This window comes from Macrosteles quadrilineatus, unplaced genomic scaffold (genome assembly GCF_028750875.1).
Source record: "Macrosteles quadrilineatus isolate MER2022 unplaced genomic scaffold, UCM_ALF_1.0 Scaffold_2__2_contigs__length_208266976, whole genome shotgun sequence".
In the NCBI taxonomy this organism is placed as follows: Eukaryota; Metazoa; Arthropoda; class Insecta; order Hemiptera; family Cicadellidae; genus Macrosteles; species Macrosteles quadrilineatus.
In genome coordinates, this window is record NW_026542595.1 from 125,955,475 (window position 1) to 125,973,926 (window position 18,452).

General features: G+C 35.2%; 1 protein-coding gene across 1 annotated transcript in view; it reads right to left on the minus strand.

The window, feature by feature from the left end:
* LOC128984862 (uncharacterized) overlaps positions 1-18,452 on the minus strand; it is a 53,495-nt gene that overhangs the window by 22,133 nt on the left and 12,910 nt on the right. Inside the window, exons 3-13 of the mRNA XM_054404231.1 lie at positions 16,818-16,951; positions 15,904-16,028; positions 15,272-15,447; positions 14,613-14,834; positions 14,001-14,145; positions 13,226-13,326; positions 11,792-11,863; positions 11,387-11,432; positions 1,702-1,860; positions 1,303-1,417; positions 654-812 (exon numbers count right to left, since the gene is read on the minus strand). Coding sequence (XP_054260206.1) covers positions 654-812; positions 1,303-1,417; positions 1,702-1,860; positions 11,387-11,432; positions 11,792-11,863; positions 13,226-13,326; positions 14,001-14,145; positions 14,613-14,834; positions 15,272-15,447; positions 15,904-16,028; positions 16,818-16,951 — 1,454 coding nt within the window. The remainder of the gene's footprint in view (positions 1-653; positions 813-1,302; positions 1,418-1,701; positions 1,861-11,386; positions 11,433-11,791; positions 11,864-13,225; positions 13,327-14,000; positions 14,146-14,612; positions 14,835-15,271; positions 15,448-15,903; positions 16,029-16,817; positions 16,952-18,452) is intronic.

The following is an 18,452-nucleotide window of genomic DNA, read 5'->3' on the forward strand; positions in this document are numbered from 1 at the left end:
TGTGCTGATTCGATTATTGATGCTATCAGGTCGGCGTAAGATGGTACAAGATCAGTCTAGACAATTTTCTTACAAAAAACGTTAAATTATGCTAATTGCTGTACATAGAATTTGAATAAAAATAAAATGCAGAGTTAGTGAGCAATTTATTTTGGGAGCAGGCAACCAGCTAATCGTTAGCTTAGGTTGGGTATTTTAACATCATCTCCTCTAATTTTCTTTGGTCAACTGGTGAACACTCTGTAAAAGGAGCATGCAATAAAATCACACCAAGCATATTATGTTCAGGCAATGCAAGCTACAAGATATTGAAGAGGACAGGTGCAAGCTAAATGATAAAAAAATATTTCTAAACTAAGAGTTTAAATGTAAATAATTCATAGCCTAATATTTCACTTTTCATCACCCTTGTTGTAATAAAAAAGGCTGAGCATAAAGTAACTAACAAACATTCCCAGGGTAGTGTCCTCCAAGTCCTAAGGGAAGTAGTTAGTCATTCTTCAGACCCTGGGAGTCTTAACTTTCCGTTAAGTAACTAAATAGCTTTTTTTCTAAATAGGCGTGTCAAATATATTTTTTTTTCATTTCCTTTACTCTACCAACGTAAACTTCAAGATGAATAAATTTGAATGAAACTTAAAACTCCTACTCACCACTGATTGACTCCTTTAGCTCCGTCACCATCTCGTCAGTGATGATAGGCTCCTTATCGCAAGACGACATCTGGCTGTTGGAGTCGGAATGGAACGATTCCTCGTTGTGATGATGGTGCAACCCGAGTAACTCTTCGTCGTCCGATATCGTCAGACACACTGATGTAACATGGACAAGTTAGATGAGTTATCAAAATAGGATGTGACCAAGTGAAACCATGTAAAATAAAACAGCTTAAAACTAAATATGAATTGAAAATAATAAATCTTGGGTGTTGTAAGGCCTAGTGGTTACATCTCGGACTGTGGTGCAAGAGCAAGAGGTCCAATTCTTGTCATATGAAAAAAAATTGTATAGGTTTGAACCGGTTTACTGTAAAAAGCGTTTGTTACTTCAACTTTAGAAATGTCATTAGCATAACACTTACAAAAAGCCCTATAGAATGGTCTGAAAAAGTGAAAACACATCACATATTTTAGAAAAATCAAAATATCTATACCTTTATAAATAGTCAAATTAATCATATTAACAATTAATTATAAAAACTATACCTTAGATTTATGTGTATTTTATAATGTTTTAACATCATTTCAAACAATTTTTATTTTGATTGACTGTTTTAATCTACAAAATTAACATTTATCATACCAGGTTCTTCTGGCTTCTTCTTGTTCCTGCATATTCTCTTCTTTTTGGGACTTTCTCCGCCAGAGAGACTATCGGCTTTGGTTTTTCTACCTGTTTGAGTCGTTTGTACCACAACCTGTAAAAAGATCAAAATGTTCTCATTCAAAGAATTTTACTATCATCATTTAATTCTAGCTGTCTTGCATACATCTGAATTTTTATTTGTTTGCATCTCAGAAAATATATGTAACAAGATCGAATTATAGAAGCATGGAAACATTTTTTTAAAATCCACTAATGTTTGAGTTCATTCAAAAGCAAAATACCAATTAAAATAGGAGCTAAAGAGTCTAATCTCATTTAAAGAATCTTTTATTTGGTTTTATTGTATTTTTGTTAACAGTTACATAAATAACTGACCTGAGTTAGGGCGACTGACTGAGTGAAATCGGTAGGGATAGTTTTGCAGTCTGGGGGTATTTTCCGGTTGCAACGTTGGCACTGATTGAAGTCAACAGAGGTGTAGCCACAAAAGTGACACACAGCAAGTAGCCCATCTTTGTACAACGGTTCACTCCTCTGGCAAACATTAGAAATAATAATCAATCAACCAAATCAAACATTTCAGATAGACGATTTTGTCATGATATTATTTTTTTAACAGTTTACAAATATTTAATAGAAAACCTGCAATATACAGGATGTTTATAAAAGAATGCCAGGATTTAAATGGTAATGGATTGGGTAATATTCAAGGTAACTAAACGTATTATATGTCAAATTGAAGCTAAAAAAACTAAGTTTTGCTTCCCGTGTAGCAAGAGAAGAAACTTTGACCTTAGCATGCGCAAAACAGTTGCACGATGGTAGGCTGCTATTGTGACTCACACGCCTGATTCCAGTCGCCAGTACGATGTTTACGGCGCAACAGAAGGCATAGAGTGTAATCTGTGGTTCGCAGAGCTTATATCGATTGCTAAATTAAACTAAATTTAAATCTACTTGTTGATTTGAAATTGAAATTTGACGTTGGTTTAGTGAGATTTGTGGTGCCAAGGTGTTTTGAAAAGACATTCAACTGGCCGTCTAAAACAAGCGATGACATAGTCGGAGAAATCCGACAATTCTGCTTCAGGATCCCGAAAGAATTGATTGACTGACAAAGTCTTCAGTTGAACATACCTAAATCGACACTTATGACATTATCTGTAAAAGATAGAGTCTTTGTGTCTAAAAAGATTCAGTTAAGGAATCAGATAAACCCGCCGATTGCCCTAAGCGAACAGACTTTGCCAGTTTTAAGCTCATATAACATTGATGAAAATCTAAATTTTATTAAATTATTCCAAATTGTATCAAAATATGAGATAAAAAATTTGTTCTTTTCCCTTCAATTTGATTTTTAAATCGTTCCATTATCTTGTATAGTCCCCGAACAACAACCGTTTAAAATCCCGGCATTCTTTTAAAAACACCTTGTATTATTAGATGAAATATTGGTTTGATCTATAAATCGTATCGGATAACATTTTAACAGATAAACGATAAACACTATAAGGGTTTTCTGTATATTTGAAAAAGTCTCAAATCTGGGTAACTTAAGTGAACTGTCTACCAATATCTTAAATGACAAAACAGGTAACTTAAAAAACCCAAGAGCTCGGAGAACTGTTAAAAGAACCGGATATTATAGCCATAGTTAAGAATAGGAGACTGAGATGGGCAAGCTATGTAGAAAGAAGGAAGTATAATAGTCATAGTCATAGTCAAGAATCTTTATTCATAGTATACATAGTTGTACATGAATAGCGTCAAATAAGTTAAAACTAATGCTTAAAACTATGATATCGCCATTTTCAATTCGTCTAAAGAGTACAAGGACAGGTCCATTAAATATTCCTTGAGACGTTTTTTAAAAATGTTGGGTTTTTGTTCTGTTTTAATTTTCAAAGGAATAAATTTTAAAAATTCATGTCCTGCATTGACAGTCTTTTTTTTGAAGAGCTCTAATTTGTGTTTTCCAATTACAAAATTATTTTTGTTACGTGTATTGTAGTTATGATTATTTTCTTTAATTGGTGGAATAAAATTTTTGTTTTTGACAAACATAATACAATCAAGAACATACAAACCATAAACAGTGAGGATCCTTAGACGTTTAAAGTGTTCTTTTGCAGAATCATCTTTGTTCATTTTTAACATAGCTCTGATTGATTGCTTCTGTATTGTCAAAATTTGGTCTACATTCGAATTTGAGGTGGCTCCATATACACATATGCCATAAGATATATGGGATTGAATATGGGAAAAATAGATCATTTTTAAAACATCAACACTGCATAGTTTTGACATTTTTCTAATCGCACAAAGACCAGAATTTATTTTATTGATAACAAGTTTACAATGTTTGTCCCAAGACAAGTTGCTGTCCAATGTCAGGCCAAGGAACCTTACGGCTTCTGTTATTTCAATTAGTTGGTTATTTACTTCAATATTAGGATTGGAATTGTTTTTGTTTTGTTTTGTTTTGAATGTGACACATTTGGTTTTACTTTCATTTAATTTTAAATTGTGATTATTAAAAAAATCCTCAATACAAGCTATTTCTATTGTGGATAGCAACTCAACATCTTCTGCAGTTTTCCCAGATACTTTAAGATTAGAGTCATCTGCATAAAGATACAAACCTGTACATGGGGCAAAATTTAGACACTTTTTAAAATTTGTTAAGTAACAAATGAAAAGTAAAGGTCCCAGGACCGATCCTTGAGGTACACCAGATCTTATTGTGCCCATATTTGAACTGTATTTTGATTTATAATTGTCTTTAGTGATGTGAGTTATTTCAACAAACTGTTGTCTATTTGATAAGTATGATTTAAACCAATTAAGAGAGTTATACCTGATTCCAATTTTTTCTAATTTAAAAAGTAATAGTTCATGATTAACGCTATCAAACGCCTTCGATAAATCCATGAACACCCCCAACACGTGCTCACCCTTGTCAATTGACTCAATGACTGATTCAACAAAGCTAACAATCGCTGTAATAGTGGACTTTTCTTTCCTAAATCCGTGTTGGATGTCTTCTAGGATTGAATTTTCTTCTAAGAACACAGTAAATTGATTAGAAACAATTTTCTCGTAAATTTTAGATATTGGTGATAGCAAAGATATTGGTCGGTAATTACCAATATCTGTAGCCTCATTAGATTTAGGAATTGGTATTACTTTAGCAATTTTTAAATTGTCTGGAAAAATGCCACTAACAAAAGAGGAGTTGATTAAATGAGAGAGAATTTTACTTAGCTGCTTTCTTACAAATTTTATGACTGACATTGGAATCCCGTCATGGCTGGAGGATAGTTTGTTTTTAAAAGAATTTATAATTTTTTCAATTTCATCTTTATTAGTGTCACGAAAATAGAATTGATTTTGAATATTGACACAGGTTGAGCCGGCCGGAGATAGTTGTTCACGGATATCTCTGGAAGTCTGTTGGCTACAAGAAGGGGACACATTAATAGGCCTGTCCTTCACAACATTGATAAAATAAGAATTGAATAAATTACTAATTTCGAGAGGATCTGTAACTCTTTTGTTTCCATTTACTAAAAATATATTATTTGTGCAATTAACTGAACTTTTCCTGGTTTCTGAGTTTATAATATCCCAAGTAGTTTTAATTACATTTTTGGATTTCTTAATCTTGCTATCATAAAACTGTTTTTTTACTTCAATCAGTTTTTTTTCTATAGATTTTATTCCTTAATCTACCTAATTTTGCCAAATTTAAGTCATTATTGAAACGAGCGTGTTTATTTATTTGAATAATCTGTTTTTTCTCTTCCCTTAAACTGTCATTTATCCAAGATTTTCTTGTAGTTCTTAATTTCATTGTTCTTTTTGGGAATGATAAGTCAAAGTAGTTGTACTGTCTTAAAACAGATATATTAATTTAAATAGTTTTCAGCTGACTTAATTGTTTGTTTGTTTTTGTTTTTGTGTTGTTCATGATTTTGAAATGGAAGTAAAATCTATGTAACATAATGTTAGTTTCATTTTATATTTAAAACTGTTCAATGGCGACGAGGATGAGGAGGAGGAAGGGTGAGAGACACCAGGAGCTAGTAGAAGAAGGTATATTAACACCCAGTCAACCTATTTTCTGTTCTAATTTTGATAAATTTGATGAAGACAATGAGACATGGAGTTCATACATGGTAAGGCTAGACAACTTTTTTGACCTAAACGGAATTACGTCAGAATTAAAGAAAAAGCAATATTTGATCAATTTATTGACACCTAAAGTATTTCACGACCTGAGAATTAATCTAAGCCCATGTGACATTGAGGATAAAAGTTATGACGAAATATGTGAAGCTTTACAATTATTACTGGAACCTAAGGGAAGTATTATTGCAGAACAACATAAGTTCACTAAACGAATCCAGAATCCGGGTGAATCTGTAGGCAGCTTCGCCAAAGATCTGAAAACCTTAGCCAGTAAATGTGATTTTAAATGTCCAAAATGTAATGCATCAACATCTGACGTTCATCTGCGGCAACAGTTTATTTCGGGCATTCATGATGGAAAATTGCTGTCTAGATTAATTGAAATTCACGAAGATAAAACGTTTAACCAATGTCTTGAAATAGCAAGTAACTTTGAGCAAATCAAAAGTGAAACAACGAAAATCCAAGAATCAAATTTGCAATCAAAAGTTGGAGAACAATTTCAGATTCGAGGGAAGAAAAGCGCTGGATATTTGCAAGGAAAGGGTAGTAAAATATCATGTTTCAGGTGTGGGGGACACCATCACATAAGTGCGTGCGAAATTCCAGCAGACATTAAATGTTGGAATTGTGAGAGGAAAGGACATCTCAGCAAAGTTTGTCGGAGAAAGAAACAAAACATGCGACAAGCTGATGACGCTTCATCGACAGGAAATGAGTATGAAGAGGAAGGTGAGTGTCAAAATCCAACTTTTATGTCAATTTTATCCGTTGTGGATAGAAAGAAGAAATGTACTAAATTGTCTAAGCTCTCGGATGATGCATATCAACCCGAAATGGTAAACAGGCCGGGAAAGATTATGTTAGACTGCACCATTGACGATAAGCGTAACTCTTTTGAGTTAGATACTGGTGCTGCGGTCAGTACTATACCGCTGCATCTGTTTAAGAAATTATTTCCAGGTAAGATTCTAAATAGAACAAGAATGCCGTTAAGAACCTATACAGGAGAAATAATTCGCCCGGTAGGGTTTGCGATTGTCGAAATTTGCTATGAAAATCAAATATCTGTGGGCAACCTGTATGTTATTCGGGGGAACGTAGACAGTATTTTTGGAAGGGAGTGGTTAAAGTTGTTCAAAATTGAGCTTCCTTCATTAAACCAGGTATCAGAAGATCAAACAGATCATAAAAAAGACCAGTTTATAGAGAATCTTAAGAGCGAATTTCCTAATGTTTTCTTACCAGGAGTGGGTAAAGTACCGAACTAAGAAGCTCATTTGAGTTTGAAACCAAACTCTAAGCCGGTTTACCTGCCACCCCGCCCTGTTCCTTTTGCTTTAAGGGATAAAGTCAATGATGAAATTGACAGGTTAGAAAAGGAGGGAATTCTCTCAAAGTTGACCTACAGTCAATGGGGTACACCTATAGTACCGATAGTTAAACCAAACGGGGATATTCGGCTTTGTGCTGATTACAAAGTATCAGTTAATAAGACCTTGGAACCTGATCATTATCCAATTCCAACATTGGATGACATATTTGCGAGCATGAGTGGCTGTAAGTATTTTTCGACTATTGATATTTCTCAAGCGTATTTAAACATTCCCATGGACAACGAGAGTGCCAGAGTACAGGCCATTAGCACATATAAGGGTGTATATGCTGTCAATAGACTCATGTTCGGAATCAAAAATGCTCCAGCTGAGTGGCAAAGATTCATATCTCAAGCTCTAGACAACATTCCAGGTGTTACGGTGTTTTACGATGACATTAGAGTAGTGAGTAAAACGTTAGAGGAGCACAAAGATCGGCTAAAAGAAGTTTTCAGAAGGTCATCCAATAATAACTTGCGAGTCAATAGTAAGAAATGTAATTTATTTAAAGCTAAGATTGTGTATTTAGGACATGAAATATCAGAAAAGGGTATTCACAAATGTAAAGACAAAGTGGAGGCGGTAGTAAATGCTCCCCAACCGACCAATAAAGATGAGCTTAAAAGCTGGTTGGGTCTCATTAACTATTATGGAAGGTTTGTCAATCATCTCTCAAGCTTGTTACACCCTTTGTATGAACTGACCAGAGGTGGTAGAAAGTTTACCTGGACCTCAGAATGTGAGAAATCTTGGCTTCAAACAAAAAAGGAAATTGCTTCAGATAGAGTTTTAGTTCCATATGACCCTAAATTACCAATTATTCTGTCAGTTGATGCCAGTCCAGTAGGGCTTGGAGCTACTCTTTCACACGCTCTCCCGGATGGATCGGAAAGACCAATATGTTTCGCTTCTCGCACTCTTACGCTCACGGAACGGTCGTATTCTCAAATCGATAAAGAAGCTACAGCAATCTTTTGGGGTGTAAATAAGTTTTTTCAATATGTGTTTTCCAAAAGGTTTATTTTAAGAACAGATAATAAACCACTTGTTTCTATCTTCAACCCCGCAAAGGAATTACCACGAATGACTGCGCAAAGACTTCTAAGGTATGCCATATTCCTGCAAGGTTTTGACTACGAGGTTCAACATATAACTTCTGAGGAGAATGTCTCGTCTGATGCCCTTTCGAGAGCACCGATAATAGGAAAAGAGGATGAAAATTTCATGGATGACATAAACAGAGCGTGTTTATACCAAATTAGGCACTCTAATGAAGGTCTCAACACATCTAACGAATTCCGCAGTTTTCTTCCAAACATCAACTCTGCCGGACTTTTTGTTGTTGTTGATGTCGGTGTTCGTCTGTGAGATGAAAGAACTTTAAGAAGTTTTTCTTTTAGGTTTCCATTTGTGTCCACTTCTTTTCTTAAGTACCTTTTCACTTCTTGAACATAGCGTTCTGCTTGACCATTGCTCTGCGGATTATATGGTGCAATGGTTCTGTGAATAATACCATTATGTTTTAAGTAATTACTAAACTCTTCTGATTTAAATATTGAAGCATTGTCACTCACCAATGTATAAGGTAGGCCGAATCTTGCAAAAATATCTTCCAAAAACTCTATGGTTTTCTTTGATGTTGCTTGTGTCATGGGACAGGCTTCTAACCATTTAGAGAATGAATCTACAACCAGTAAAACGTATTGATTTGATACAGGTCCTAAGAAATCAACATGTATTCTTTTCCACGGTGCATTTTCTGGTTCCCATGGATGCCACGCTTTAGCAGGATTCTTCTGATTTCTTTGGCAGGGTGTACACTGTTTCACAAATTGTTCTATATCGAGATCCATGTCTGGCCACCAGACATAACTTCTTGCAAGGGCCTTCATCCTAACAATTCCTGTATGAGACGAATGTAGATCATTCAAAACACGTTTTCTCAGAGTGCGTGGTATAATAACTCGATCGCCTCTCATTATACAACCGTCCACTATACTCAATTCATCCAAGTGTTTTTTATACTCCTTATGACCCAATGGTTTACCTCGTAGTAAGCAATCGTAGTTGATGTTTGGAAGAAAACTGCGGAATTCGTTAGATGTGTTGAGACCTTCATTAGAGTCAACGTTGAAACCTACCTTTCGCACAGCCCAACAAGGATGTACATCTTTCAAAGGAACCATAAGAGAATTCAAAGAAGGTGAACATGTTTTGGTAAGAGAAATGGTGAAAAATGGCAAAATTGTTTGGAGAAAAGGCGAAATAAAGAAAAGAATTGGAAGAGTTATGTACTCCGTTGCTGTTGATGACATGCTATGGAGACGGCACATAAATCAACTTCGGAAGATATAGAATCGACAGTATCCTTTGAATTATTTCATGGGGGAAGAGTTTGTACTGTCTTAAAACAGATATATTAATTTAAATAGTTTTCAGCTGACTTAATTGTTTGTTTGTTTTTGTTTTTGTGTTGTTCATGATTTTGAAATGGAAGTAAAATCTATGTAACATAATGTTAGTTTCATTTTATATTTAAAACTGTTCAGTAGTATAAGAGCAGTTTGAAAAAAACATCAAATTTTTTATCAACTGGAGAAAAAATAACTGTCTGCCAATTTTCAGCTTCTAGGTAATTTTTAAACAATTCTTTATTTTCTTTACTAAATTGTCTCCTATTGTCAATTATATAATCAGTATTACATTGTTTAGTTTGTGAATTTAAAATTTGGAGAATTTGACCGTCATGATCTGACAGTAATGTAATTACACCGCTTGCCTTAATTTCATCTTTTTTAAAGTTAGTAAGAAAGTTATCTATTGCTGAAGTTGATCCATTAAAAACTCTGGTTGGAAAATTTACAGCACAACTCATATCAAAACTCCTTAAAATGTTTTTCAACCTGCAAAGTGTGTTTTTTGCTCGATTGTTATCGGTTTCCAGTACATCGATATTAATATCACCTGCAATTATTAAATGTGTATTTTTCAAATTTTTGGAAACAAAAGAGTTGATAATACTCTCAAGCCTATCCAAAAACACATTAACATTGCTCTTTGGGGATCTGTATACACCTAACAAGACAAATTTAACCTTATCAATTACAAACATTGTAGCACAACACTCAAACTGCTTCTCTTCCAGAATACATTCCTGATTGGGAATAGCCACCCGTGACCAAATTAAGTGCTCTTTACTTAAAATTACAACTCCTCCCCAATTAGAACTTGTACGGCAAAAATAAGAGTTGAGCTTGTAATGTTCAATGTTTAAACGATCAATTTCCTGCAATTTTATTTTGTGTTCTGTTAAAACTATTATATCGGGGTTTATTTCATCAAGAACAATTTGTAAGGACTCTAATTTTGAGGCTAAGCCTTGGATATTTTGATGGAAAATTGTTGTATCTTTGAATTTTAAAGTTTTAGCTATGTGACCTGAGTTACCTTTGGAGAGCAGTTTAAAGAGGGCACGGGTAGACTAATCCCATCATTACTACTGTGGGACTCACTAGAATGACCGTTAGCACTTTCACTGGACACTACAGAAGCTGATGTTGGTGAAGCTGATGTAGGACTGCTCCCTCCCTCAATGGTGACTACAGTTGACTGGGTTGGAGTTGCCTGGGGGCTGGACAATTTCTCAGTTGTCGACTCCGGGGATGCAGCAGGTTGGGCTCTAACCACTGTGGTTGAGTCAGGTGGCTGTGTTTTTGAAGCAGGTAGATTATGACAAGTTGGTATTGTCAGGGACTCATCACCAATATTTTCTAGTGCCGCTATGCTCACTAGTTGTGTCTTCATGTGCAATAAATTTGTCATTTTGTGGAGAAATTCTGTATGGGACAAGCCGTTTCTCAATTCTCTGTGGGAGTCTTGATGATAGGACACAATAGTAACATCTGCCTCGGTTTCACGTTGAAATTCGACAATGTTTGAAGTAAATTTATCCAGTTTAATTTTATCTCGCACACATCCGATTGGTGAGCATATTAGATGGTGAAACCCTCTTCTTTTGAAGTCGTTTTTCAGTTGGTGAAAGGCCGTGTCATAGTCCCAGTTGTTAGGTTTGCCATAATAACGGTTCTTTGTTATAAGGCTGTAGATTGAGGCCCCTTGGGTGTTTTGTAGGGCTAAGTGGTGACTAAGGCATTGGGAGGGACTTGGTTTGCCAAAATAGTCTTTGAAAACAACTGCCACACCAGCAGACATATGGCGGGAATCACAGAAGTCAGCCGAGATGCTATGTGCAAATAATAAAGAAGATTAGCAACGTACGTAGCTAGAAAGACCGAAGCTGCGGTGGAAAGACCAAATCCAAAAGGATCTACACAGAATGGGGGCGTCTCTCAATCTAGCGGCAGACCGACAGCAGAGGAGGCATAGTTGGCAAGGCCAAAAACCTTCTTTGGTTTGAGTGGCCAAGAAGGTAAGATAACATTTTTACAATAGTAGAAATAGCGCTAAATTAGTACTACTTAGCAAACACTCACCGAAGCAAGTTCTTTTGGCGAGTCGTCAGCCTCATCAACACTTTGCCTGAAATATACAAAAATAATGCTTAGAGAATGCTGAAACTCATTAAGGGAAAAAATGGGATGGAAGATGGAACATAACGAATAAAGAAAATACATAGCAATACTAAGACATGTAGAGGTTTAGAAAAGAAAACATCAAGATGTAGTTGGTTTAACAAAGGAGCATCTAAAATTGTTTAAAGAGCTTTGAAAACAAATTTTAAATTGAAAGGATGTAAATCAAACTTTTTTATTGGCTACTAAAATACGGCTTTTTAAGGTTATTATTGGTATTAAATAAACCCAATTTTGTATTTCATGCCAGGAAGATATTTTTCTGATAGGCCTATCTACCCAGATAAGATAGTATCAGATACTCACTCTGGAGTTTCTTCGTTCATATCACCCGGCTCCATTTCATCTTGCAAACCCAGTATTTCACCTGGCTCAGCTCTATAGAAAACAAACGTTATTTGCTTAAGTCTCAATTCAACAAGTGATATTCTTAAGATACTCGCCAGATCAGCAAGTAGCTTGCCCAAACGCTAGCAATTTGGTCTTTTTACCAAATGTAATTGAGTATTCTAAATACTGAATAAATTAAATAGCTATAACATTTTCAACATTGACATAAGAATATACAAAGACCAGAAATTGATCCCTGAGGCACACCAACCAAAACTTTTTAAATAGGCCTATAAAATCTCAGCTTTAATATTTTACATCGTTATTGTGAAATGAAATCCATTTTTCAAATCAGAAACCAAAGATTCTCGATTGTTGAGATTCTGATTTGATCTCATTTAGGGATGGACGAGATTGGATTTTTAGTTCGAGACGAGACGAGACGAGATTTCTCTTCTCATACACAACGGGAAATGCACGTTCGAAATTTTTACCTGATTTTGTAACATTGTTAGATGACTGTTTAAATACTAAAATAATGATAATAGGCAAGAATATTTACAATCTTTCATTAAATAACATCAGCATAACATTTTTTTATTAATCACGCCTAACTTATTAAAAATGCCTATGATTAGGAAACATGGTGATATCAGTTAGGATAGAGTTCAACTTATCCTAAAATAAAATAAATCATAAAATAAAAGCAATATTAATTTTTATAAAATAGTTACCCTACTTGTTTTGACTTTTTTTATAGTAATAAAACATTCCTCACACTGCTTACACTTAACAAAACTTCTCAAAATGTTATTAAAGTAATATTATTAAAATAATTAAAGTAATATTTACATTAAAAGAATTAAAAAGTAATATTTACATTAAAAGAATTAAAAATTAATATTTACATTAAAAGAATTAATTAAATAAGAACGCCTTCGAAAAGGAAACGCAACTACAACACGCTCCTGTATTGCGGGTATTGCATTGACTTTCTGCAGGCGTTTTTAATTTTTTTTTAATTTTTTTAATTTTTTATTCTTGTCTCGATAAAAATCTCGGCCAAAAAGTAATCTCGTCTCGTGTAACGAGATTGAAAATTTCCCGAAAATTTCCCTGCAGCCCTATGAAAGCCAATTGACCAGTTTAACTGTTTATTTTTACATATCTTATATTAAAATTACATGTCACTTGAAGTTAAAATACTTTTCTTTTACAAAAATCTGTTGAACTGCAGCACTAACGGTTTCTGAAACAAACCTCTTCCTTTAACATACTCAACTACAAACATAGGATTTTTTTCCCATGTAGAGTTGTTATAATTTTAAGTTTTTTTTTTAGACATATTTCCCCAAAATGGCCAAAATTAAGAATTTTTTTGCATTTTAAGCAGTAGACATGGAGGCTTACCCAGTGTTTTCATTACTGCTCCACTGAGCTCCTTCAACGTCTTCCTGGTAGATTTGTTGAACCACAGCAGTCGAGTTGGGTTCTGTAGGGACCCCGAGAGCCTGTACACAGATTAAAACATTTTAGCCATAAAAATAACTAATACAATACCTTTGGATGGGTTGAATTCAAATTCCAAATCCACCGAACTAAAAAAAAAATATATTCAATCTCAAATGCCACAAAATCATCGAGATCAATATTTACCATACGTCGATGGGGATGGGAAATATATATTTTAACAAATTTAATAGGTCATGTGTTGCCTTAGAAGATAGCTACAAATGGACAAGGGACCCGACCACTAGGAAGACCCAAACTACGGTGGGGAGACCAGGTGCGGAAAGACCTTCAGCGGATGGGGACATCAATTGACCAAGCAGCAGACAGAAAACAGTGGAGGCAACTTGTTGGCGAGGCCAAAAACCAACTTAGGTTTGAATGGCCAAGGAGATAAGGTAAGTAATGTGTTGCCTTATAAGAAAGGAGAATTACCCACTGTACAGGCAAGCGTGCTCTTTATCCAAAACAAAATCAAACCATATTTCAAACTTCTATTGACTAGCACATTGAATTTTTCAAAATGATATCGAGCAATAGCTTATGGATTTATTAGAGAGATTTTCATCATCACTCTCGACATAAATGCTAGTGGAACAGTGGATTATCCTGTCCCCCGCTTTGAATAGGGTCTAAAAATGTCTAGCAGGGTGTATAGTCAATGACGTAAACTTACCGAACTAAGTATTTCATTGAGGGGCAGACTGACAGACTCTGCCGACACATTGATGTCCTTCTTCTCACCACTGGGCAGATAAATAACCATATGGTAGTTCCCAACCTCAGTCCTCTGTGCGGGCAGTTCTTCAGATGTAGTAACTCTGCAAAAACCCATTATTATAACACACTATAACACAGCTTAAGTGAAGTCTAGCCCCTAAGACTCAGCCAGCTATTGCAGTAGGTGAATTCTAGCCTTTCCAAAACACACTCTTTTACAGTAATGCCTAAAAAACAAACTCTCTGTAGCAGCCAACCTAGGTAACCATTAAACCTAATGTTAGGCCTATTTTTAAATACATTTCAGTGAGAATCAAATCAGGCATATGGAAATTCGTTTGGTCTGCACGTTTGACAATGGACACATATTTAATTAATTTGAACGGGTGGTGTTTTTGGTCTCTGGGGCCATCAAAAAAAGTAAATCGGCCCCAGGTCTAGTCATACCATGCGTTATTCCCTGTACATAGGAAATTTGCTTAAAAACAAACATTAACATGACCAACACACATAAAAACAAATTTCTGATTTAACAATAGCACTATTTAAAGTCAATGTTGATACTTACTCTTCCTCATTGGCCAATTCCATCTCCGGGGGAGGCAAGGAGGGAGGTAGTGGTGACACTTTCTGCATTGGAATCTCTCGCTTTGGAGACACTTTCTTGATCTGTCCGAGGGTGCTCGGGTACTGCGGAGACGCTGTGGAGGGTAATACTTTCTGCTGCGCACGGAAAGACCCACTCACCCTCTGCGATACCCTCACAGGGCTCTGTCTTGTTTCCTGAGTCCTGTTACATTACACAACAGTTTGGTCAGTACAGCGTGAGGGGTAATTTAATACAATAAAGCATAACACTGTCTATGAATGCAAAAGAGAATTTCTTTATAAATGTGCTAAAGTTTCCCTACCAGACCCTTTTTATAGGTTTCAGCCCGATATTGTTTACATTTCAGGCGAGGTCTAGAGGGGGTTGATGCATTATCACTTGGATCAGATCCATCTGTGAATGGCGGTATTTGAACCCAGGACCAAAGTCCAGCGCTCTACCACTAGACCACCAGACCCTGCAACGGTAGTAATACACATAGGCCTAAACCAAATCATAGTTTTTTCCTCTTTTGCTATTCCTCGTTAAGTTTTAGGGCTAGTCATAATTAAATTCATAATTTTCAGAGTAGTTAGACATAGGAAAAATGTCTATAGGCTAATATCAGTTGTAGGTACCTGGCAGATACAGCCGCTTTTTTCTGCTGTTCGGATTGGACAGACTGTGTAGGGACAGTGGCAGCTACTGGAACAGGGTTGGTAGTACTGGACACGACGTTGGTCATCGTATTGCTAACCGCCTGCTTATTCAAGTTGATTTGCTTTTTGACGTCATCAACAGCAAACGGTTTTCCCTGTAAGATTTCCCAAATATAGACAATTCATTTAACAATTCCATAAAATGAATAATCTTTTAAATTAACCATTGGCAACTTTCAAAATGTAAAAAAAAAAAAAAACAGCTTGGACGATTCTGATTGACATTTAGCCCTTAGATACAATGTCAATTGAACAATAATAATACAGTTAGACCATGTCAGATTGTTAAATAAGGCTACATGAAATATTGCATACAGTATACCTTTTCTTAACAATATTTTACAACCCCTATTGCAGTAAAAATTACGTTTTACAAGTTCTGCAGCTTTTGCATCATTGTTAATCTCAACGCTTCCCCATAAAAAAAGAGTTTTTGAAAAGCTAATGTGAGAAGTTTATTTCATGGCAACCTAAATGGGGTAACTTAGTACAAAACTAGTCTTTAGAGCACAACTATACTAATCAAACCTTACATTGATCTGTCCACCTACCTTCGGACCGTATAGCGTCACTTGCTGGCTGACTTGTAGAGTAGACTGTAGAGGTTCTGAGGTAGTAATCTCAGCCTGTGGAGTCACTACAGCCGCGGTAGGAAGCGCTGACGTTCCGATCACCACTAAAACAGTCATTGTTATATAATTGAATTTTGATGTACATTTTTATTATACAGAGGCCACCTATTTTACAACGCGCTGTGGCAGTTAGGTTAGGTTTGAAGGACTTTCCTCGTTTCATTATGAATCAAACGATACCAGATGAGTTATAAAAAATGTATGATGATAACCCAACCTAACCTATACGCCGCAGCGCTCTGTACAAGGGTGACCTTATACGAAAGTACCAATTTTGATTTATAATAATAACATTATTTCCATCAAGCAGTTCTTACTATTACTATTTATACACCTATTTATAAGCACCTCTTACTATTTATATAAGTAGACATTCCAACCCTGTGTTAAGGTTGTCACCAGTTTTTAAATCAAAAACGGACAAAGTGAATGGAGCCAACAGATTGCGCTCATATAATTTACAGAAAATTCTGTAGTTTGTGCACTTTTTAAGCATCAATCTCACAACTTATTGTTGAGTTAATGTCCAGCAGCTAAAAATCAGGTATAAAATACCATTTTAGCCACTGCACTCTGTGACTGACTCCAAATTTAGTCCATACTATATAGACTTCAGTATCATGTTTACTTCAGTACCGGTACGGTATTCAAAAGTAAATGGTAGGACATATTCAGCAAAGTAAGAGTTTAAGCGGATTAAAATTATAGACTTCATCAGGACAAAACCCCTCAAGATTCTTACAATGGATGTGTAATTTGCACGCTACCGACTGAACCACCGTTTGACTCACTAGTTCTTACTTTTAAAAGTGCTACAGACGAAAGTCTCTCACCTGACTGTACTTGAGAGGTGTCCACTGGGGTGACCCTGTTCTGAAGTACCAATTGGCCACTTTTCAACACCAGCTGATTCGTATCCAAGACTACAGGAATCCTCTGTTGCTGGTCTACTTTCTCTATAGTCAATCTGGTCAGAACACAATCACTTATAAACACAAAGAAAACGTTGCTTCAAATGCTTTTGGCAGTAACTGGTGTCTCAACAATAATAACGTAGGCCTAATCAATCTACTTGATAATGTAATCTTAATTTTCCACATAATCACTTAAATAAATACTTAAGCTACTTATTATGATTTTAAACATTTACATAGGACAAGACAAAACATTTAAAAATACAACAACACAAAGGTAGCCTACAGCGATCAATCCAAGGGAGGTGCCTACTAAACTCTGGGACAGAATAAACACCTTAGGGCAATTCCATAAAATGGTCAACCTCTATACTTTTTTGTCAACTTTATCAAACCCATTACTGTTATACATTTTTGGAAAGCTCGTTAGTGTAGCTTTCCACTCATAACATTGGTTACAAAAAATAAAAAAATAAATAAAAAATATATACATGTTTTAGCGAATTTCCCTATAGGGAAGTAGCTATTACCGTAGGTCTCATGGTAACACTTAGGCCTGGGACCGATTTACTTTTTCATTTTGATGTCCCCAGAGGCCAAAAACACCATTCGTTCAAATTTTTATATATGTAGATGTGTATATATGCAGATGTTTACTTACTTATTTATGTATATATATATATATATATATATATATATATATATATGTGTGTCCGTGAACACGATAACTTGAGTAATTTTTATCCGATTTTGATGAAATTTGGTTTGAAGGTGTAAGGCGGGATAAACTTGAATGAGTTCGCGATCCAGCATGATCGGACCATGGAAACAGGGTTTTATGGGGGGTTTTATGGGGTAAAAATTGGTTTTTCTCACTTTTGACCCTCAAAACACAAAATTTCCCAATTTTTCTCTAAACCTTCTTAAAGAGCTTAAAAAAACAAACAATTCAGTATATCAAAGTGTTTTTGTACGGTTATTGGTTACGGAGAAAACTAAAAAATGGTAAATTTAAAATTCCCGTGTTATTCTTATGGAGAATATTGTAAAATGTTGTAGTTTGCTTGTTTATGGATATCTTTTGATCAAACTTGGCAAATATATTCATTTTTTACTAAGCAATAATTATTTTACTTAAAAAACAAACTTTATTAGTTTCCTTGTAGCAGCAAACCTAGGTACTCGTTAAACCTAATGTTATTTAAATAGATCAATTGAAAATCAATTCAGCCAAATGGAAATTCGCTTAGACGGCAGGTTTGCTGCGGCGGGGGTATTTTTATAGACTACCGTTTTTTTTTTCACTCCGATTTACAACCATGTTGGTTATTTTCATAACCAACAAACAAAATTTACTCAAATAAGCCTTATGAATTATTTTTTTGATAGTTTAAGAGTAAAGCTAAATATTAATGCAATTTAGAATTAAGAAAAAGGTTTTCTGTCCACCCTACAGATGTTTAACATTAAGAAAGATTAAATTCTACGTCCGACACCAAAAATGTACGTTTAGTTTTACTGTGGCTAGAGGGATTTTTTTTAAAGCTTGAAAAC